This window comes from Colius striatus, chromosome Z (genome assembly GCF_028858725.1).
Source record: "Colius striatus isolate bColStr4 chromosome Z, bColStr4.1.hap1, whole genome shotgun sequence".
Taxonomy (NCBI): domain Eukaryota; kingdom Metazoa; phylum Chordata; class Aves; order Coliiformes; family Coliidae; genus Colius; species Colius striatus.
This window is the reverse complement of record NC_084790.1, coordinates 4,945,508-4,965,845: the sequence shown is the minus strand read 5'-3', so window position 1 is coordinate 4,965,845 and position 20,338 is coordinate 4,945,508. Positions and strand designations below refer to the sequence as shown.

Below are 20,338 nucleotides of genomic sequence, written 5' to 3'. Positions count from 1 at the left end.
ACAGCCCATCTCCCCTTCCGTGCCCCCAATCCTGGGGATCCTCCCATTGCCCCCCCCCGCATCCCCGGGACGCCCGTCCTGAGGGAACTCCCCCCCATCCTCACCCCCCCCCCCCAGGCTTTGGGACCCCTCCCCCAGGTTTCGCCGCCACTCCAGGTCCCCCCGAGACAGCCCAGCCCAGAGACCCCACACCCGCACCCCTTTCCTCACGTCTCTATGGGCTGCGGCTCCCCCCAACCCCCCTCCTCGCCCGTCCCAGCCCTTCCTGCGGTCACCCCGCAGCCTCGCAGAGGTGCGCGCGTCCCCCCATACCATGAGTGACACCCCAAAATCTTCCCCCCTTCCCCTCCCCCATGAGTCCTCTCCGCCCAGCCCGGCTGCGGGGCTCCCTCGGGCCCTGGGGGAGGCGGGGGACTGCGGGGGTGGGGGGCGATGCGCCGGGCAGACATTGATGGATGGGCTCCCCCCGACCTGGGACACCCCCCGCCCAGCGCCGGGCAGGGGGAGCAGCTGGCAGAGCTGCCTGCATCCCCCGGGGGGCGCCAGGCAGATGTCCCCACACCCGGGACCCCTCCAGCAGCTTTCTGTGCCCGCCATGGCTGCTCAGTCAGCTTTGGGTTGCCAAAGCCCCCTCAGTTCCTCTGGACTGGGAACCCCTAACCCCAAGTCCCCTGGGAGGGAATAGTCCCAGCCATACACCCAAAGGCTCCCCTGGCCTTCCCAGGAGATCACAGCCGCCTCCAGCTGCCCCACTGCCCTCCATCTGCCCCCCTCCACGGGTAACAAAGGCTCACATACCCCTCAGCCCCAAAACTGCAGTTGGTGAGGCGCGGGGGCGGGGGGGGTCGCAGGGACCGGGCAAGGGAGTGATTCCTAAGCTGAGAGCCCACAGACCTCGGGCTCCCCCAGCCCAAGCACATCCCAAGGCCTCTGGCCAAGGATGGAGGGGGCAGGACATGAACCCCAGCCACTCTTTTCTCCCTGGGGTTGTCCAGGCTGCAGGGTGGGGGGCTGCTCCCTCAGTGAGGGCTATGTTCCCCCTGCAGCTGCCCCTTGGGATGGGGACCCATGGACCCCCCTCCCTCCCCATCCCAGGCAACACACAGTGCAGGAGCAGAGAACAAAGAGGAGGAGGAGGAGCACGAAGGCTCTGTGGTCCTGCCGTGACAGCTGGTGCCCCCCAAGTGACACGGGGACAAAGGCACTGCTATGGGACATGGGCCCAGGGACAAAGGGACTTCAGGGCCCAGAGGCTGTTGGGCTGTGGGGGCCCCAAGCTGTCACTCAAAGGGCACACAGGGTCTGACCGGACCAGGGGCCATCCCTGCAGAGACAGGGCTGGGGGCCACCAGCCCCACATTCCCCCCAGCCACAGCACCCTGCAGCTTTACCAGCCCCAGTCCCGTGTGCTCCCCATGGCCACGCCACCCCCAAACCTATGATGACCCCCCCAGCAGTCACACCTCAAAACACTAACAGCCTGCACCCCAAATCACAGCCAGCCCAGGTTCACACCACCCCCAAACCATGTCACCCTGTACTTGGGTCACCCTATCCCTATCCCAGCTGGGACCCCAGCTCCGTAGGGGAGATGATGGTCACATGTGGGGTGCAGGGTACAGTGAGGGGGCGACAACGCAGCCGTGCTGGGGGTGGCCATGCCAGGGTGCCAGTGCAAGGGTGCTGGTGCCAGGGGGTGCCAGTGCCGGGGGGTGCCAGTGTTGGGGGGTGCCAGTGTTGGGGGGATGCCAGTGTTGGGGGAGGGTGTCCATGCCAGAGGGTGCCAGTGTCAGGGGGCTGTCCATACCGGGGAGTGCTGGTGCTGGAGGGGTGCCAGTCCCCGGTGGGAGGGGAGTCCATGCCCGGGGGTGCCGCGGCAGTGGGCCGGGAAGGGGATTCATTAACGGGGCAAGAGGTGGTTCCAGCGGCTGCCTTGATTGATGGCCTGGCCTCCATCTTGTCAGCCGGGTTTTGTCTCACGGCCCGAGGGGGGGGAGGAAAAGAGAAAGAGAAAGAGAAGGGGGGAAAAAAAGTCCCCGGGGTGGGTGAGAGGGGGTCGCAGCCGGCGTTGGGGTGCTGAGGGAGGGTGCCCCTCCTCGCCTTTCCCTGGGCTGTGGCAGTGATGGATGGCCCAGCCAGGGGCAGTTGTTTCACCACGGAGGCTGGGGACCCCCCTCCTCTGGGACTGGGGGGGCTCAAGAAGCCCTCAGAGACTGGACAAGGGCTGAGGGGTCCACGCTGGGGGACTCAGCTGCACGATGAGCCCCTATTTCCCAAAGCCAGAGCCCACCCTCCACGACAGAGCTGTGAGTGCTGCCAGACAGGGGGGTGGCTGCAGGCAGAACCCGCATCACTCCCCAAAATAAACCGGTGCCTCAGCTCTTCTCCCTGTTTTCACCCCCTGCCAAGGCTGCAGAGCAGCCCTCAGCGCTCCCCCCGTCCCCGTGCGAGCTGTCGCCCCCAGCCGCGGCTGATCCATTCGTCCCCGGGTGGGCTGGGGCATCTGTCGCCCCGTTAACGCACTTTTAACCAGAAAATGTAGATCCCGTTAAGCAGCTGCAGTGTCTGCCCGTGGGCAGAGCGAGGAGGGGGGCGGTCGGTGTGGGGCAGGAGGTGCCAATCCCCAGCGCCTCTGCCCTCCCCATGCCCTGGAGACCTTGGAGCAGCTTCTCCCTAAAATCTAGCAGCGGGGGCGGGGGGAGCGGCAGAGCACCGCGCACGGGATGGGGAGGGATGGAGGGATGCAGGAAAGGATGTGGGGACAGATGGAGAGATGGACAGAGGGATGCAGGGAACAACGGGGGATGGATGGAGGGACAGCCAGGTTGCGGGGGGACGCACGGGACAGGCAAAGGGCACCATGTCCCGATGGCAGGGGGAGGGGTCCGCAGGCTGACCCCCCATCTGGAGGGGCCACAGCCACCCCCGCGCCGGGCTCCGCCGCGCTTGGCAGCTAATTGAGTGAAATGGCTGTCGGGGAGGTAATTAAAGGGGAGCGGGAGCGCTGGGGCGGCCTCAAACAGATGGAAGGGCCCATAATTGGTAATTAAATTCCTCCCTGGCAGGTGAGATGGAGCAGCAGCCGGGCCCCCCGCCCCACGGCCGAGGAGGGGGAGGCAGAGCCGGGCCCCGGCACCATCAGGGCTGAAGAGGGGGCTGGCGCAGCCGTGGGGCTGGGGTCCCCAGCCCTGCCTTTGTCTGCCGATTTCCGGAGCAAACGCAGCCCTGAGGCCCCCGGGGCCGCGGTCCCCCCTCCGCAGCCCCATGCCAATCTCCGGGAGGGAGGGGAGGGGGCGGGGGACAGCGACACACGGGCAGCGCAGCATTTTAGTGCGGCGGGGGGGGTCTGTGGGGAGCCGCGTCCCCCAGGTCCATATTCTCTCCTTCCACACCCCCCCGCCCCACGCCGTCTATTTAACGCATCCCTGTGGGATAAAGACCCCCGGACATGCGGGGAGGGGGGTGAGCAGGGCCGGACTGGGGGCTGCAGCCCCACACGAAGCCCCGCTGTGCGCCCCCCAGCCGGGAAGCGACTGTTTCATTTGTCTGTCGTTATCTCCCGGGAACGGAGGAGATAACGGGGCCGGGGGGGTGGCGGGACCCCCACTCCGGCAAAGCTCCTCCCTGGGGTGTCCGCTGGACCCCGCGGCGGGTGCGGGGAGTGATGAGGGGCACAGCCGACTTCCCCCGCCGCAGCCTCATTTAATTCCCCGTTAAAGCCCCCGCGGTGCCGCCGACCCCCCGCCAGCCGCGACCTCCGGCGAGGGCACTGCCCTCTGCCCCTGGCCCGGCCACCCTGACCTGCGGGGCCAGCCCGGGGGCCGGTGGGGTCAGAGGCCGGGGGGGCAGCCCGGGGAGGCGGTGGGAAGGGGGATAAAGGTGGCTTTATGGCCAAGCCCCTCCGGGGGCTGCCGGCCCGCCGTGGCGATGGTAACCCCGCAGCTGCACCGCCTCCTCCCGCCCCGCTGCTGAGCTCTATCTGCCCCGGCAGGATGGGTCCCCCCCGGCCCCGCTGCACACCCGGCCGCGGGAGGAGACCCTCCCCCGTTCTCAGCCCCATTCCCGTCAGCCAGGAGCTACACACATTTGCCCGCCCGGTGTCCATAACGAGGGGCTCTCCGTGTCATCCCCACGGTACACCCGGGCATCTGCCCCACATGGCCCGGCTCCCCATGGCCGGTGGGGAACAGAGATGGGGACAGGGATGAGATTCCCATAGCCCCATTTCTTGCTCGAGTCCCAACTGGTACAGAATCCCCCCCTCTCCCCTGTCCCAGGGGTGACAGGATCCCTCCCACCCACTGAGACAGGAGCCCACACAGCCCCTCAGGTGATTCCTGTGGGGCCAGGACCCCCCAGCTCCCTGAGGGGATAGACCGCCACGTCTGCAGCCTCTGCCCCATGGAGCACCCACCCGTCGGAGTTGGGGGAAGGGGGCAGACCCTCTAGCAGAGCCAGACCAGTGAGCAACTGGAAGGTGTCAGGGGGCGGGACAAGAGAAGCAGAGGGACCAATGGCCTGTGGGAGGGGAGGGTGCAATGCGTGACGGCAGTAGATGTGAGAGACCCCTCCCAGAAGATGCTGGGTGAGGAGGGGGCTCCGGCCGCTCACAGCCCAGTAGGTCCCAGTACAGCCCAGTGCGGGGAAGAGAGCGCCGGGCCGTGCCCCCCGCGGAGGGGGAGCGGGGATGGGGGGTGATTAATGGGAGCCATCGCTCACTGTCGGGTGCTAACGAGCAGGAGGAATAATGAGGGGTGTCACTCCGCTCCTCTGCCTGATGGAAAGTCATTACGGGCGGCACCGCCGGCGACAACCAGCCATGAATCAACTGCTCTGCTATGAAATTGAAATCGAATCGCCCACCCCTCCTCCTCCCCCTGCCACTCCCCTCCTGGCAAGGTTGTCTGGTCCCTGGGGTGGGGGGAGGGAGAGCCCCCCAGGACAGGGCTCCTTCATCCCTGGGGCCACCCAAGAACAGAGAGCTTAGGAGGTTTGCACCTGGCAAATTCACATTGATGGCTTTATTCAGTAATATCAACCCTTCCTGCAAGGCTGTCGTGGTTTGGCCCAGGCAGCACAGCAGCAGCACGACAGTCTCTTGCTCCGTGTCCCCATTCACCCCCACCCTTGTTAGGATGGCGGAGGCCTCAGTGAAATGGGAGTAAAAAGATAAGCAAGGTTGTTGTGGATTAAGACAAGGGCAGGGAGGATTCACTGCCAATTACGGTTCTGGGTAAAACAGACTCCAGTATTCGACTTAGAAAGTAGGAAAGTTTATTCTGTAAGAAACAGAACAGAACAAAAAGCAAAAAGGGAGTAGGATGATGAGAAAATGACAACCAGTGCTTTAAGATCTCCCTCCCCCATTCCTCCTTTCATCCCAGGCCCAGCTCACTGCTCCCCATATCTCCACCTCCTTCCCCCGCAACAGCTCAGGGGGGCAGGGAGTGGGGGATGTGGTCAGTCTCTCACAGATGGGCTCTGCCACTTCTGTCTTCTCAGATGAGGAGGACTCCTGGCATTCTTCCCCTGCTCCAGCATGGGGTTCCGCCCCCGAGACACAGTCCTTAAACTTCTCTGGTGTGGGTTGCTCCCAGCAGCTGCGGCTTCTGCAGATACAGGGTCCCTCACACGGGACACAGTCCTTGGGGAATATCTCTGGCGTGGATTCTTCACCGCGGTTGCAGTTTCTGCAGTTGGAGGGTCCCTCTCTCGGGACAAGGCCTCTTCTGGGCATAAGTTTAATGAGCTGCTTTGTTGTGGGTTCCTCCCCACAGTTACAGCTGTGGATATTGGGTCCCTTCCTCGGGACACGGCCTGCTCCAGCCATAGTTTTACAGAAGAAAATCACTGCCCCTGGCTCGGGGTCTGCAGTGAAGTGGTTGGGTCCCCCCCATGGGACACGGCCTCTTCCAGCCATAGTCACTGTCCCTGGCTCAGGGCCTTTAATGAAGTGAATTGCTGTCCCTGATATGGGGTCATTAGCAGAATGAGTCTCTACTGCTGATGTGGGGTCTTTAAAGAAATGCAAACAAATGTCAGCTTCACCAGTTCTCTCCATAGAATGCAGGGGAGTCTCTGCTCCAGCACACCTCCTCCTCTCTTTCATGACTGACCTTGGGAGTCCATGTGGTTGTTTATCTCACTGTTCCTACTCCTTGCATCACTAGCAGCCAGAAGAAGAAAAGGGCAGAAGAAAGAAGATGGAGGAAGAAACCTCCTCTTCCAGCTTCTTCTCAAAAAGTGATCGTGGAGGCATCTAATTGGCTCAGCCCCAGAAGTGGGTCTGGCTCAGAGCTGGGGAGAGTTGTGAGCAACTTCTTCCAGGAGCCATCTTTACAGCCCCTTCCCCCTTAACAGAAAAGGATGTCATGTCAAACCATGACAAAGGCCACAGCCACATTACTGGCCCCACGGGGCTGTGACTGGGAGGGCTGGGGAGAGGGACCCCTCACACCCTGCCCCTCTCCGTGGGTGCCCAGCTGAGGGGGGCTCACAGGGTGACACCCATCAGGTTCACTGGCCGCCCGCTGTAGCGCTTGGAGATGTCAGCCTCGATCTGCAAGACAAAAGCCAGAGGTGAAAGGGGGCTCAGGGGGGTCCCAGCAGCATTGTGGGGGGAGGGTCTGCCTCCCTCCCTCACCAGCTTCTGGAGCTCCTTAGTCCTCTCCAGCAGGCGGTCGAGTTGGGGCTCCAGGGCCGCCTGCTCTGCCAGGGCCTCCTGCTGCTTCCGCCGCATGCCCTCGCCCTTGGCCAGCAGCAGCTCCGCCTGCTTCAGCTTCTGCCGCAGCACCTCGCTCACACGGTCCACGTACCTGTATGGGCACAGCTGGCACCCCCATCGCCCACCCAGCCCCAGCACACCCCCCTCTCCTCCCCATGGTCCCCCACCACCGTCCCCAGCCCCCTGTTGTCACCCTTTCCCACGTGAGGACCTGGGAGAGGCGAGGATGATGAAGAGATGCTGCATGCTGCGGGCACAGAGCTGCCCCAGCAGCGCCTGGGTGGTGGCCAGGAGGGAGCCCACGTGGGCACTGGTCTGGCCCTGCAGCACAGCAGGGGCCATCTGGAACTGGCTGATGGACACAACGTCGGCCTCCTCCTCCATCTCCACCAGTCGCTGGGCCAGGAACAGTTCCAGCTGTGGGGATACAGGCCAGGGCCAGGGCTGCTACTCCTGCAGCAAGACAACAGCTGAGCCACCCCCAGCCTGGCCTCAACAACACACTGACCTCCATCAGCTCATCGATGAACTGGCTTCGGGTCTCGGTGTTTTCCAGCAGTGTCAGGGCATCAGGGCCACAGGCAACCCCCTCAGGCTCTGGGGAACAAAGTGGGGCTGAGCAGGGCAGGAAGGAGCAGGGAAAGGACTCCCACAGCTTGCCACACCATCCAACACCACCTCAACCCATACAGGGTGCTCAGTGCCACTCCACAGCACAGTTCCTGCCCACCTCACACTCCGTGGCCCCTGCCAAGCCCCACACTGCCTTCTGCTCTGTCCCCAGAGTGCCCAGAGTAACTGCTGGCAGGAGCACAGGCATGTGGATGCTGTCTGACACCCGTCAGGCCCAACCCTGCGTCCCTTTGCAGCCCTGCTCACCCTCAGTCCCAGCCTCCAGCACTGTGATCTGCACCTCCTCGCTTCCACCACCTCCCCAGTCAATGCCCTCATCCTGCTGCCAAAGAAAGGGCATCCTGTGAGATGAGTGTGTCCCAGACACCCCCAGCCCAGCCCTGGTACGGGGTCCCCACAGCCCCAGGGGACCACACACCTGAGGACTGGGCTCTAGCGTGATCCCCCAGTCAATCCCCTCTCCCTGGGCTCCCTCATCGACAGCGGCCCCATCCTCCACCTTGGTCGGCTCCAGTGTGAAATCTCCCCAGTTGATCTGTGGGGAGGAGGATCAGAGACCCCTCAAAAGACCAGGGCGTAGAAAACCCCAAGGGGCAGCACCATGGGGCAGAACAGCCAGGGTGAGCCCCAGCCCTGGGACGTACCGTGTCCTCCCTCGGCTGCTCTGGCTCCTCCGCCGGCGCCTCCGGCCGCCGCACACACCGGGGCTGCTGCCCCGTCCTCCACTCGTACACAGTGGTGTTGCCTCTGCTCCCCACGTACCGCAGCAGCGGCACCACTGGCTCCGCGGGGCTGGAACCCCCCATGCCGGAACCTCAGTGCCCCCCAGCACCCCTAAATCCCCTTGGCTGGGAGAGCCCCAGCTCAGGGTGCAGCCGCAGAGCCCCACGCCAGGGCTGAGGGGATGTGGGGGTCCGTCCCTGTGCCCTCCCACAGCCCTCCCCTGCCCACCTCTGGCACACAAACTCCACGCAGGCCTGGTACAGCTCAATGGCCTCGGACAGCGCGCTGGCTCCAGCCCCGATCTCGGACAGTAGCGAGGGCAGGTCCTTCACCAGGGCCAGCAGCTCCTGGCGCACGTTGTCACCCTGGGGACAGAGCAGGGACGTGTCAGGGCAGGGAGACCACCAGAGGAAAGCACCTCCTGGGTGGCTACACCCTCTGCCTGCAGAGCTGGATGTAGGGGAAGGAAGGCTCTGAGGTCACCTCGCACCCTCCAGCACGGCTCAAGGAGCACAGTGGGGACATCACAAAGGACACAGGGCAGCAGTGGCCTGCTGTGGGGAGGGAGGAGGCAGCGGGGGTGGCCAAGAGGACTCACAGTGATGCCGTACTGCTTGCAGGAGGCGAAGAAGCGCTCCCGCAGCTCGGCCGCCCCTAGCTGACAGTCCTCGTCACGGCGGGCGAAGTCCTGCTGCGCCTGCTGACACCGGCCCAGCTGCCTCCGCAGCGACGGCACCTCATAGCTGATGCTGCGCACCAGGAGGCTGGCGAGCTCGGCTGGGGAGGGGGTATAGAGGGTCCTGGCTGTGCCAACTGCTCCCGGTCTCAGGGGCTCTCACTCCGGTGGGACTCGGCAGCCCATCACCTCCTGCCCCTTTCCCTGCCGATCCCTCGGCCTCGTCCCAGTTTGGAGGGTGAAAGCTCCCCCCATGACCAGAGCTGCCTTACCCAGGTAGGTATTGTCCTTCTCATAGAGGGCCACGATCTCCTGCCAGTCCTGGGGAAAGGAAGGAGGGAGGAGGAAGTGGAGGGTGGGGGAGGCGTCTCTCCCACATGCTCCCAGCCCCGCACTCACCTTCATACGCTGGGATGAGTAGCGCCCAAAGAGGTTCTTGGTGGAGGCCTCGGTGCCCTTGAGGATCTCCACGATCCTCAGGCAGTGGAAGTAGTGCAGGTCTGTGCCAGGGACAGGGCTGAGGTCACCAAGTGCCCCCCACCCCTAGCTCAGCCCAGAGACCAGTAGCACCCCGCCATTGACCCCCCTCCATCTCCTCCTTGCCCCAGGGGGAGGTTGCCATACCCACGTCCCCCTAGCTCTCCGAGGCCACCCTGACCCTGAGCTCCACTCACAGGCTCCGTCCAGCAGCTGCTTTATCTCCTCATTCTCCGGCATGTCCTGGATGGCCGCGTCGATCTTCTGGCGGATTGCCAGCACCTGGCTCTGCCACCGCAGGCTGCAGTGTCTCCTGTCCACCAGCCAGTCTGCACGGCGCGGGGAAGGGAACCGGGAGCCCGGGTCAGTCGGCAGAAGGACCTCGGGAGAGCCCGCGGTGCCAGGGATAGGGAGGGGGGAGGCCCCGGCGGACAACCCCCCCGCCCCGGGGTGACAAACACGGAGGACGCGAGTGCCCGGTGCCAACCGGCCCGGGACGGCTCCTCGCCGGGGGAGCCGCGCCAGGGCTGCCGTACCCAGGAGCTTGCCGGTCTGGATATCGATGGGCACGTTCTGGTAGTCCTGAGGAGAGATGTGAGCGGAGGAGAGGCCCGGGGGGACGCGGCGGAGCCCGACCGGGGCCGGGCACGGGGCTCCCGCCACTGCAGCGCCCGGGCTCGGCCTGGCGCCGCTCCCCCGGGCTTGGGCCTGCCACCTGCTCTCCCAGCCCGGCCCGGCCCGGCCCCTCCCAGCCCGGCCCGGGTGCTGCTCCCCCGCTGCCGGTGCTGCTCCTGCCGTACCTCCATGGCGCCCGCTGCCGCTCCGCTTCCGCTTCCCCGGTCCCGATCCCCGCGACCACCCCCGCCTCAACCAATCCTCGGGCGCGACCCTTCGATTTAGCCAATCAAAACGCGGCTCGTCCGACCGGTCCCGCCCCGCTGCCAATCAAAGGGGAGTGACAGCGAGACCCCGCCACGTGCCGGAGCTCCGATTGGCTGGAAGAACCCCGGGGGCGGAGGCGCCGGCGCCGGCCACCAATCAGAAGGGGGCGGAGATGTCGGCGCATGCGCGGAGCGGCGCGTCCCGGGGCTGGGCGCGGGGTCCGCGCGGGTCCGCAGCCGCCCTGAGCGGATCCCGCGCCTCTCGGGCATCCCTGGCAGGCCTCCAAGCCGAGCTCGGGTCCATTGGGGATCCACATTTGTTCCCGGAGGGGACTGCAGTTCCCTCCCCCAGCTGCCCCCAGAGCAGGTCCCCCGATCCCACTGAGGATCCCGGAGCCCTCACAGAACGCTGGCTGCCGCAGCACAGAGCCAGGATCCCCCTGGGATCTCCAGACACCCCAGAAGTAATCCTCGCTCCTAAGGGAATCTCCAGTTGCTCCCGGAGGGGATCTCAAGTCCCTAGAGGTCCCTTCATTGCCCCCATAGCAGGTCCCAGATGGCCGGCTGCCTGAGCCACAGAGCCCTTGGGGACTGCTGGCTGCCCCAGCACAAGGCCAGGATCCCCATGGCAGATCCCCAGGCACCCCAAAGGGGATCCCAGATCCCTCGAGGATCCCCCATCTGCTTCAGCACAGAGCCCTGATCCTATGAGAATCCCCAGTTGCCCTCAGAGGGGATCCCGGTTTCCTTGGGTAGCCGCAGTGACTTCCAGAAACAGACTCTGTAACTCGAAAGTTACAAAGAGGATCTGTTTATTCGGCGCCGGGCGCACGGGGGATCGCTCCACCACGAACTTGCGCCCCCGACTCGGCGACTCGCTTGACTTACATTTGTTATCAAGTTACAAAATCATATGATGACATTATCCGCCTGACACAACCTGTCCCCGATTTCGCGTGTAAATTAGGTCTTCACTTCCTTTCATTTGCATGACGCCTCCCGGTGATGGTCTTTGGGGCTTTGGGGATGATAAGTCCTGAGGCTTTCCCACCCCTGATCTTTGCGCAACTTTAGATATCACTTGGCCCCTCGCAGAACCGGTTTCTGCCTTCAAGGAAGTTGGAGGACCCCGGAGGTATTGTGTAGGGGGATAAGCACGACCTTTTTACAGCTTGTGTGTGAATTTTGTCCCGTCTGAAAAATAAGCTTTATACTACTGCGATAAGGTGGTATAAGGTTTATTAATACATGTCACTATAAAGCTCCACATCACCAGCTGCCCCCAGGGCAGACCTCAGACGCCTCACGAACTGCCGGCTGCTCCAGCACAGAGGCAAGACCCCGTCGGAATCGCCAGCCACCCAGAGCAGATCTCAGATCCCTCAGGAACCCCCAGCATGAGCAGACCCGGGATTCGCCGGCCACCTGCCCGCTGGGAGCAGCCGCCTCGGTTTGCCCGCGGGACGTGGGGAGCCGCTGCAGGGACGTCCAGGCTCGGGGGCACCCGAGGTGTTGCTCAGCCCCGGCCGGCGCATCCCTGTGGCGTGTGCTGGCGATGGCCGGTCTCCTCCTTCCCCCCCGTGCCCCCGCAGCAGCGAACCGGTCTGGCAGCCGCCGGGTTTCGTCTGATCCCGCCGAAAGCCGGAGCCGCGTTCCTCGCCGGCTGCCCTTAACTCCCGGCTGCCCAAAGCGCGTCCCGCCCGCCGCCCCGGCACCCACCGGGGACTGACCCGCCCCCGAGGCCGGCGACACCGCGAGCTTGGCCGAGTGCCACGACCGGTGCGAGCGCCCGGAGCTGCCGCGGGCTGGCGGCCGCCGTCGGGGCTCAGCCCCGGGTTCCCCGTCATGAATATTCAGCCGTGCCCTGGCCCGGCCCCGCTGTTTGCTCAGGCAGGAGGGGTTTGGTCGCGGGTTCACCTTGACGGGGAGCAAACGGGGCAACGGCAGGTAGACTGCACCTGCCCGTGCACTGCAGCCGGAGCTGCCCCGGGACCCCCGGGACGGGCGGCCGCAGCGGAGGTGCGGGAGGTGCAGGTACACCGTGTGGGCTGCCGGTGGCGGGGAGCGGGAGGGGGCTCGGCGCGGGGTCCTGCCCGGCTCCGGCATGAGGAGGGGGCACAGCCCTGGCGCGGGCTGGAGAGTGGGTGGGAAACGCGGCGAATCAGCCCAGGGAGCCACAAGCCACCTTCCCTGGGGTGGTGGCCGCGTTCTCGACGCTCTTATCTCCCTGCCAGGGCACCCGAAAGCAATGCCGGGGGCAGCACCCCGGAGGTGCCGGGCAGGGGTCGGTCTGCGGGGTCAGTCAGGGTAGGGGCACGGAGCCGCGTTGGCTCCGGGGACGGGGCGCTGGGAATCCCCTCCCTGCCCGCTGCCAGGGAGCGTTTGTCTCCTCCACTGGGGAGCCGCCTCCCCTGTTCCTGCCCCGGAGCCACGCTCCGCAGCCTTCCTGGATTGCCGGAGCGTTCCTGGCAGCGGCCGGGCCCAGCCGATGCTCCTGCCTGTCCCTGCAGGCAGGGCTGGGCAGGAGGAAAACCCCGGCCCCGGGGTAGTGACCCCGGGCAGGGACCCCAGCGCCGGCACCCTCCCGGCTCCCGCCTGCTCCCCGGTTCCCGTTTGCTTACTGGGCTCCCCCCCTGTCCCGGACATGGGGCCAGCGGCCTTCGCCCCGGGCTTGGCAATGCCCAGCTCCTCCTGCTCCGGGCCCCCGGCCCCGGCCACGGGCAGCCCCCGCATCGCTCGCCACCAGCATCCCGGCAAGGACGACGGGACAGTGCCAGAGCCGCCTTCAGCAAACACAGCATCGGGCTCCAGGCCGGCGCTGTCAGCTCGGCAACCCTTGTCCCTTATCCGTCCCCGTCAGCTCCGGGACGGCAGGGCTGAGGGGGTCGAAGGACCCTTCCTCGGAGCGAGTACGACCCCCGCGTCCATTCCAGGGGCCGGCGGCGATGGCCGACAGCCACGGCTGGTGGAAGCTGACCTTCCTGCGGAAGCGCCGGTCGGTGCCCACGGTGCTGTACGAGAGCCCCGACAGCCAGGCTGCCGCGGCCGGCGAGACCCCCGAGGGGCCGCGCGAGGAGGGGCCACCCGGCTTCGCCGCCCGCCTGGAGAAGATCGTGGACAAGAGCAACAAGGGCAAACACGTCAAAGTCTCCAACTCGGGACGCTTCAAAGAGAAGAAGAAAGTGCGGGCGACGCTGTCCGAGAACCCCAACCTCTGCCCTGCCGGCGAGCGGGAGGAGAAATGACGCGGCCGGTCGCCGGTTCCCACCGGCCGCCAGCTCCGGCGGCCCGCGGCGGCCCGGCCACGGCTGCGGGACGAGGAAGGACTCGCACCGCAGTTTATTTGAGAGAGAAGCAAGGACATGGTTTAACGGCGGCCTCCCGGGCTCGTGGCACGCCAGGGGCAGAGGGAGAACTGGGGAGCAGAGGCAGGCGCAGCCGGTCCCTCCCAGCCCCCCGCAGGCAGAGGGAACCCCTCGAGGCTGACTGGTTATACTGGGATGAGGACTCTCACCCCAGCTCGGCCACTTGCTGCGGACCACTGGTGCCCATCGTTCACCCATACAACGACCCCACTCCTGCTGCTCCCCTCCTGCCTGTCACTTCTGCGGGGGCCAGACCAGGGGATCCCCTGCTCCTCTCCCAAACCTGAGGGGCAGAGCCCCTGACAGCCATGTCCTTGCCAGCAGTCACCCCTAAACCGGGCGACTTGACGCTTCCCTGACCCGAGGGAACAACCCTGTGGGCAAAGTCCCTTCTGAGCTGTGGCCGTGGAGAGCTCAGGGCTTCTCGGGAGGAGCAGTTCACTCACTGGCATTCAGGAATCACTCCCTGCTCCCAGAAGGGAAGAACCAGCCCCGGGGGCAGCCACCACAGCCTCTGTGTTTGGGTGGTTGGAAGCTGAGCCTTTGCCAGCTCTGGCAGCTGCTGATAATTAACTGTTGTGAATAAAGCGGGTCTGGAAGCGGAAGCAAAGGCAGCTGAGGGGCTTGGGCAAGGGGAGAGCCTGGCATGGATAAAGGGTCCCTCCCATGACCCCGGTGGGGATTGGTGCCCATGCCAACGTCCCAGGGGGCACAGGCATGGGGGTGGCCATTGTCAGCATTGCCATAGGCCTGGGGAACCCTCCCTGCGAGCGAGCTGGGTGCGGCTGAGGCTCAAGTCAACAGGAGCAACCGCTTCCCGGCTGTGACAAAAGCTGGATGGTGCCAAGTACCTGAGTCCAACTTCCCCCCCACACCCTGTCCTGTTCCCCTGCACAAACCCTGTGCCAGGCCAGCCCTGGGCCCCCACCCTCTGCTGTTTGCTCTGCCCGCGCTCGCTGGCGCACAGGCTGGTCTTTTTCCCAGGCTGGCAGTGCCAGAGGGATCCTGCCTGTGAGGGAAGGGAGGGAGCAGGGTGGGGGAGGGCTGTCAGCAGACAGCCAGTGCCCATCAGCCCATTTAACACCCATCACTGTGGTATCTGGGCTCCTAACGCTGGGGTGTGTGGGAGACCTGGCTCTGCTGCCAGCCCCCCCAGCAAAGCCCCCAAGACAACAAGCTGCCCCTTCACGCTGTCCCATCGAGGTGATGCCAGAATGCCTGCTGTCCCCTCCATGTCCCACTGCAGCGGCTGCCCCTGAGGCACCACAGCTACCGAGTCAGTCTGTCCCAGCAGCACAATGTGCGTGGTGGCCTCCGTGGCCACTTCATGTGGCTCCCCTCGGCCTGGGGATGACTCCATCAGCTCCTCTCACTGCAGGGCACGGCCAGGAACCTGCCAGGGGCACTCCCATCCATGGTAAAGCCTCCAGCACCATCCTGCACAGAGAGCCCGGGACTGGGAGAGCAAACGAGGAGCCAGGAGAGGGTGAAGGTTATCAGGGCTCAGTTTCTCTGGGCTGTGGCCCAGGGCAGCGAAGGCTGCCAGCACCCTCTGCTACCCCATGGACTGGGATCCCAGCTGCACCGAGCTTTGTCTGACAGGAAGCACGGCCCGGACCTGCATGGGTAAAAATTAACTCAGACCCACTGCACAGCTCTGCACCACTGGGGTTTATTTTCTCCAAGCTTGGACAGGCAGCTGTGGGGGACGGGGAGCGGTGCCAGTCCAGCCCTCCCTGAACAAGCAGGCTGAGGGTCAGGGTCCCACGGCCCGGGAGGGAGATGGGGTGTGCCTGTGGCAACACGTGCAGCCAACAACCAACACCGGTGACACGGTTCAACCTGCAATTAAAAATGGGTTTGCACAGACTAGTGACACGATTCAATAAATTACTGCACAGAGGGGGCACGTTGCATGGTTCTGGCTCAAACACAAGACACAAGTGGTGGCAGAAGTGGCAGGATGGGGGCAGGGGGTTCATTGGGGTCTTTCTTGATCCCTCCATGATTAATTAACTGCCAGCAGCACCAGGAGCAGTGGCTCCCCATGGGCTGGTGATGGGAAGCAAAGGGTCTCTGGGACCTGCCCATGCCAGGGAGAAGCAAAGGAGGAAGAGGGCCACTGGGGCTGAACCAGAGGCCCCCCAGCACCCCTGTGAGGTCAGCATGCATCTGGGGGAGGGCAGAGCAAGGCCAGGCCTGTTCCCTGGGGCATGACAGGGTTTGGCAGAGGTGATGCTCCCGATGCGGCCAACACGGCCGGAGATGCCGTCAGCCTCATGGGGCCAAGCGCTCAAAGACCCATTCGCCCTCTCCCCGGTGCGTCATCTCTCCCAGGGCGGCTGAGCCGTCCCGCTGGCGCCGGAAGACGATGCGGTCGTGCAGGCGGTTGCTTTGGCCCTGCCAGAACTCCACGACCTCTGGTTGCAGGATGTAACCCCCCCTGGCGCAGAAACACGGGGCTTTAGGGGGGCTCCCACCAGCTGCAGCCCCCTGCCCACAGCTCCCCCCAGCTCACCAGTACTTTGGCTTCGGCACCGTTGTCTCCCGGTAGCGCTCCTCCAGCTCCGCGTTCTTCTTCCGTAAGTACTGTGGGGCAGGGGCAGGTGCTGAGGACGACGGCAGCCGCGGCAGCCCCCCATCTCCCGGCCCCCACCGTGGGCTCAGAGCTGACCACTCACCTCCCTGTCCGGAATGATGGTGCTTTGCTGGCTGACCACAGCCCCGATCTGGCTGCTCTTGGGGCGGGAGTGGAAGTACAGCTCCGAGTCCTTCTCTGGCAGCCGCTTCACCGAGCCCTCAATCCGAACCTGTGCCAGGCACCATCCGCCCAGCTCTGGGGCTGCTCCTGTGTGAGGAACCGCCCCCTACCCCGACTCTTCTCCCCAGAACACGGGCATCCCTCATCCCATCTCATCCCCAGGAGCTGGGACCCATCCGAGTGTGGTGCAAATGCGTGAGCCCCAACACCCCACGCCATGGCAGGGAGCATCCACTACTTGACACCATGCTGAGGACCCAACCATGCTCCCTCTGCTCCCCCTGAACCCCCATCCCTTGGGACCACCACTCACCTGCCGGTTGAGAGGCTCCCAGTAAAACACGAGTGAAGCGAAGGGGTTGGTGTCCTGAGGCAGGGGGAGGGGGGGACAGGAGAGAGCTCTCAGCAGAGCGGTACAGGACAGCTCTGGGTTTAAATGCCAGGGAGCCCGTGCTGTGCTGTGGCTGGACCTGCCTGCATGCACTGGAGGGGATCTCCCCTCCCAGCCCCCGCAGCCCCAGCATGGCCGCAGCCCTCACCAGCTCCTTCCCCTTACGGCTCTCGTGGTTGGTGAAGAAGCGGAAGCCATCCTGCCCGAAGCCCTTCAGCAGCACCATACGGGCCGAGGGCTTCCCGTCCCTGCGGTGGGAGAGCGGAGGCGGTGACAGGGCTGTGTCCACCGGCTCGCTGCTGGCCGGGGTAACCCCTGGCTGTGGTACCTCACCTGGTGCAGGTGGCCAAGCACATGGCATTCGCCTCCCCCACCTCTGGGCAGCCCACGGCTTCCTCGAACCAGACTCCAAACTGCTGGATGGGGTCGTGGGAGGACAAGTGCTGCTCCTCGAAGGCCTGGGGACAAGGAGGGCGCTGTAACGGGGGGCACGGGGACACAGGGGATAGTGTGAAGGGGCGCACCCTGGCCCCTGGGGACATGGGGATGCTGTAAGGGGGAACACCCTGAGTTTTGGGGACAGAGAGATGCTCTAAGTGGGGGGTACTCTGGCTTTTGGGGACATGGGGATGCTGTAAGGGGAAGGTACCCTGGCTTTTGGGGACATGGGGATGCTGTAAGGGGAAGGTACCCTGGCTTTTGGGGACATGGGGATGCTGTAAGGGGAAGGTACCCTGGCTTTTGGGGACATGGGGATGATGTAAGGGGAAGACACCCTGGCTTTTGGGGACAGAGGGATGCTGTAATGGCGGTATCTTGGCTTTTGGGGACAGGGGGATGTGGTAAGGGGAAGGTACCCTGGCTTTTGGGGACATGGGGATGCTGTAAGGGTGGTACCCTGGCTTTTGGGGACATGGGGGTGCTGTAAGGGGGGTACCCTGGCTTTTGGGGACATAGGGATGCTGTAAGGGTGGTACCCTGGCTTTTGGGGACATGGGGATACTGTAAGGGGGGTATCCTGGCTTCTGGGGGCAGGGGGATGCTGTAAGGGGAAGTTACTCTGGCTTTTGGGGGCAGGGGGATGGTGTAAGGGCGGTACCCTGGCTTTTGGGGACATGGGGATGCTGTAAGGGGAAGTTACTCTGGCTTTTGGGGGCAGGGGGATGCTGTAAGGGGGGTATCCTGGCTTTTGGGGACATGGGGATGCTGTAAGGGTGGTACCCTGGCTTTTGGGGACATGGGGGTGCTGTAAGGGGGGTACCCTGGCTTTTGGGGACATAGGGATGCTGTAAGGGTGGTACCCTGGCTTTTGGGGACATGGGGATACTGTAAGGGGGGTATCCTGGCTTCTGGGGGCAGGGGGATGCTGTAAGGGGAAGTTACTCTGGCTTTTGGGGGCAGGGGGATGGTGTAAGGGCGGTACCCTGGCTTTTGGGGACATGGGGATGCTGTAAGGGGAAGTTACTCTGGCTTTTGGGGGCAGGGGGATGCTGTAAGGGGGGTATCCTGGCTTTTGGGGACATGGGGATGCTGTAAGGGTGGTACTCTGGCTTTTGGGGGCAGGGGGATGCTGTAAGGGGGGTATCCTGGCTTTTGGGGACAGAGGGATGCTGTAATGGGGATATCTTGGCTTTTGGGGACATGGGGATGCTGTAAGGGTGGTACTCTGGCTTTTGGGGGCAGGGGGATGCTGTAAGGGGGGTATCCTGGCTTTTGGGGACAGAGGGATGCTGTAATGGGGATATCTTGGCTTTTGGGGACATGGGGGTGCTGTAAGGGGGGTACCCTGGCTTTTGGGGACATAGGGATGCTGTAAGGGTGGTACCCTGGCTTTTGGGGACATGGGGATACTGTAAGGGGGGTATCCTGGCTTCTGGGGGCAGGGGGATGCTGTAAGGGGAAGTTACTCTGGCTTTTGGGGGCAGGGGGATGGTGTAAGGGCGGTACCCTGGCTTTTGGGGACATGGGGATGCTGTAAGGGGAAGTTACTCTGGCTTTTGGGGGCAGGGGGATGCTGTAAGGGGGGTATCCTGGCTTTTGGGGACATGGGGATGCTGTAAGGGTGGTACTCTGGCTTTTGGGGGCAGGGGGATGCTGTAAGGGGGGTATCCTGGCTTTTGGGGACAGAGGGATGCTGTAATGGGGATATCTTGGCTTTTGGGGACATGGGGATGCTGTAAGGGTGGTACTCTGGCTTTTGGGGGCAGGGGGATGCTGTAAGGGGGGTATCCTGGCTTTTGGGGACAGAGGGATGCTGTAATGGGGATATCTTGGCTTTTGGGGACATGGGGATGCTGTAAGGGGGGTATCCTGGCTTTTGGGGGCAGGGGGTGCTGTAAGGGGGCTATCCTGGCCCCAGCCTCAAGGTCACGGCCAGCTCAGGGTGAGCTCTGTCCTGGGGGTGCAGCAAGTGAAGGAGGGACCCCTAGACTTCGGTGACCCCAGTTCCAGGGGCACAACCAGCATGGGGGGGGCGTCACTCCAGATCCAAGGTCACTACCAGCATGGCGTGCGGGGAGGGGGGAACACTCTAGGTCCTGAGAGCAGCAGGTGGCGGGGGGGCACCCCGTCCCCAGGATCCGCGTTCCGCCCCCCAGGCCCCCGTCCCCACCTCGGCGTCCCCCCGGTAGCTCTTCCGCAGCGGCCCCAGGTCCATCCCGGCCGCGGCCGACGGGAGCGGGCGGAGACGAATCCAGACTTCCCCCGCCCCGGGGAGTGGTACAGCCCGGCCCCGCCCCTCCCTCGTCAGCCAATAGCGAGGAGGAGCTCGGGGCGCTGCCAGCCAATGGAAGCCGGCGAAGGGGGCGGGGCGGGGGAGACCCGGAAGTGATGTCGGCGCCGTGAAGAAGCACGCGGAGACGCTCTTAAAGGTGCAGCGTCCCCAGAGCCGAGCGGGGCCGGGGCCGGCGGCACTGGCGGGATGGGGACTCAGGGGCTGCGGGGACACTGTGGGGACGCGGAGAGCGTGGCAGGGACTCGGAGACATGGGGGACAGGAAAGGTGGGGACGGGGTGTTGGGGTCTGGGGGACGCAGGTGGCGGGGCAGGAGGGGTGGGGGACGCGGGGACAGAGGTTTAGGGACAGGGAACATGGAGGGCAAGGCGTGGGGGGACACTAGGGACGGGGAGGGCGGATACAGAGGGAGGTTTGTGGAAAAGTGGGCAGGGGAGCTGCAGGGGAGAGATGGAGACAGAATGGGGAAGAATGGGGACAGAGGGAAGAGGGGAGGTGAGGATGGGATGAGGGGTGCTGGGGGGCGAGACGCTCATGCCCAGCCACCCTCCCGTCCCTGCAGGTTGGGGGGCTCCAGACCTTCTCTACTCACAGCCCCAGGGAGCAGGACTGTGCCCCAGACAACATCCCGCAGAGCCCCCGCCTGGCAGGGCTGCCCAGAGGCTTCCTCTCCTGCTTGGGCAGCGAGGAGGGGGCTGGCAGCCTGGCCACGCTCACTGACGCCACCTGCCTCTGGGAGAAGGGCTGGGGGAACCTGCTGCCCAATGGCACTCTGCTCTGGGCCTCACCTGTCGAGGTGCTTTGGGGCTGGTCAGGGCTCTGTGGGTCCCACCAAGGCTCCTGAGATACCACTGGGCACAGTGCTGAGCAGGCAAAAGTGTTGCCTCACGGTACTGGAGAAGTGGCCCAGGGATGGAGGGGTTTGGGGTAGCACAGGGGTCCGAGGCTCTGTCCAGGACCCAGATGAGAGCTCT

At 64.7% G+C, this 20,338-nt stretch overlaps 3 protein-coding genes across 4 annotated transcripts; 1 reads left to right on the top strand and 2 right to left on the bottom strand.

The window, feature by feature from the left end:
• Nucleotides 1-5,251: 5,251 nt before the first annotated feature.
• On the bottom strand, nucleotides 5,252-10,116 carry CDK5RAP3 (CDK5 regulatory subunit associated protein 3). Of its 2 annotated transcripts, none has more exons than XM_062017962.1 (14): nucleotides 10,034-10,116; nucleotides 9,770-9,815; nucleotides 9,431-9,562; nucleotides 9,156-9,256; nucleotides 9,029-9,077; nucleotides 8,679-8,857; nucleotides 8,309-8,445; nucleotides 8,002-8,149; nucleotides 7,776-7,892; nucleotides 7,604-7,679; nucleotides 7,233-7,321; nucleotides 6,936-7,141; nucleotides 6,644-6,815; nucleotides 5,252-6,559 (listed from the first exon to the last, which is right to left on the bottom strand). In XM_062017962.1, the coding sequence occupies exons 1-14, from the start codon at nucleotides 10,037-10,039 to the stop codon at nucleotides 6,494-6,496; spliced, it is 1,524 nt and encodes a 507-aa protein (XP_061873946.1). In that variant the 5' UTR covers nucleotides 10,040-10,116; the 3' UTR covers nucleotides 5,252-6,493. The 2 variants fall into 2 exon arrangements, with proteins under 2 accessions (XP_061873946.1, XP_061873947.1); XM_062017963.1 differs by having other exon boundaries at nucleotides 7,604-7,676.
• Nucleotides 10,117-12,077: 1,961 nt separating this feature from the next.
• On the top strand, nucleotides 12,078-14,376 carry PRR15L (proline rich 15 like). The gene is made up of 2 exons (XM_062018151.1): nucleotides 12,078-12,148; nucleotides 13,048-14,376. The coding sequence occupies exon 2, from the start codon at nucleotides 13,060-13,062 to the stop codon at nucleotides 13,357-13,359; it is 300 nt and encodes a 99-aa protein (XP_061874135.1). The 5' UTR covers nucleotides 12,078-12,148; nucleotides 13,048-13,059; the 3' UTR covers nucleotides 13,360-14,376.
• Nucleotides 14,377-15,238: 862 nt separating this feature from the next.
• On the bottom strand, nucleotides 15,239-19,328 carry PNPO (pyridoxamine 5'-phosphate oxidase). The gene is made up of 7 exons (XM_062018150.1): nucleotides 19,243-19,328; nucleotides 16,965-17,089; nucleotides 16,780-16,879; nucleotides 16,554-16,607; nucleotides 16,161-16,289; nucleotides 15,998-16,068; nucleotides 15,239-15,922 (listed from the first exon to the last, which is right to left on the bottom strand). The coding sequence occupies exons 1-7, from the start codon at nucleotides 19,285-19,287 to the stop codon at nucleotides 15,757-15,759; spliced, it is 690 nt and encodes a 229-aa protein (XP_061874134.1). The 5' UTR covers nucleotides 19,288-19,328; the 3' UTR covers nucleotides 15,239-15,756.
• Between the last annotated feature and the right edge of the window lie 1,010 nt (nucleotides 19,329-20,338).

Coding starts and splice junctions, on each gene's coding strand:
- CDK5RAP3 (XM_062017962.1), bottom strand. Junction 8,150..8,308: donor GTGGAGTTTGTGTGCCAGAG/GTGGGCAGGGGA, acceptor GGGGGGTTCCAG/CCCCGCGGAGCCAGTGGTGC. Junction 7,322..7,603: donor GCTGGAGGCTGGGACTGAGG/GTGAGCAGGGCT, acceptor TTTGTTCCCCAG/AGCCTGAGGGGGTTGCCTGT.
- PRR15L (XM_062018151.1), top strand. CDS start 13,060: ATGGCCGACAGCCACGGCTGGTGGAAGCTGACCTTCCTGCGGAAGCGC.
- PNPO (XM_062018150.1), bottom strand. CDS start 19,287: ATGGACCTGGGGCCGCTGCGGAAGAGCTACCGGGGGGACGCCGAG. Junction 17,090..19,242: donor GCTACCGGGGGGACGCCGAG/GTGGGGACGGGG, acceptor CCTTGTCCCCAG/GCCTTCGAGGAGCAGCACTT. Junction 15,923..15,997: donor GTGCCGAAGCCAAAGTACTG/GTGAGCTGGGGG, acceptor TTTCTGCGCCAG/GGGGGGTTACATCCTGCAAC.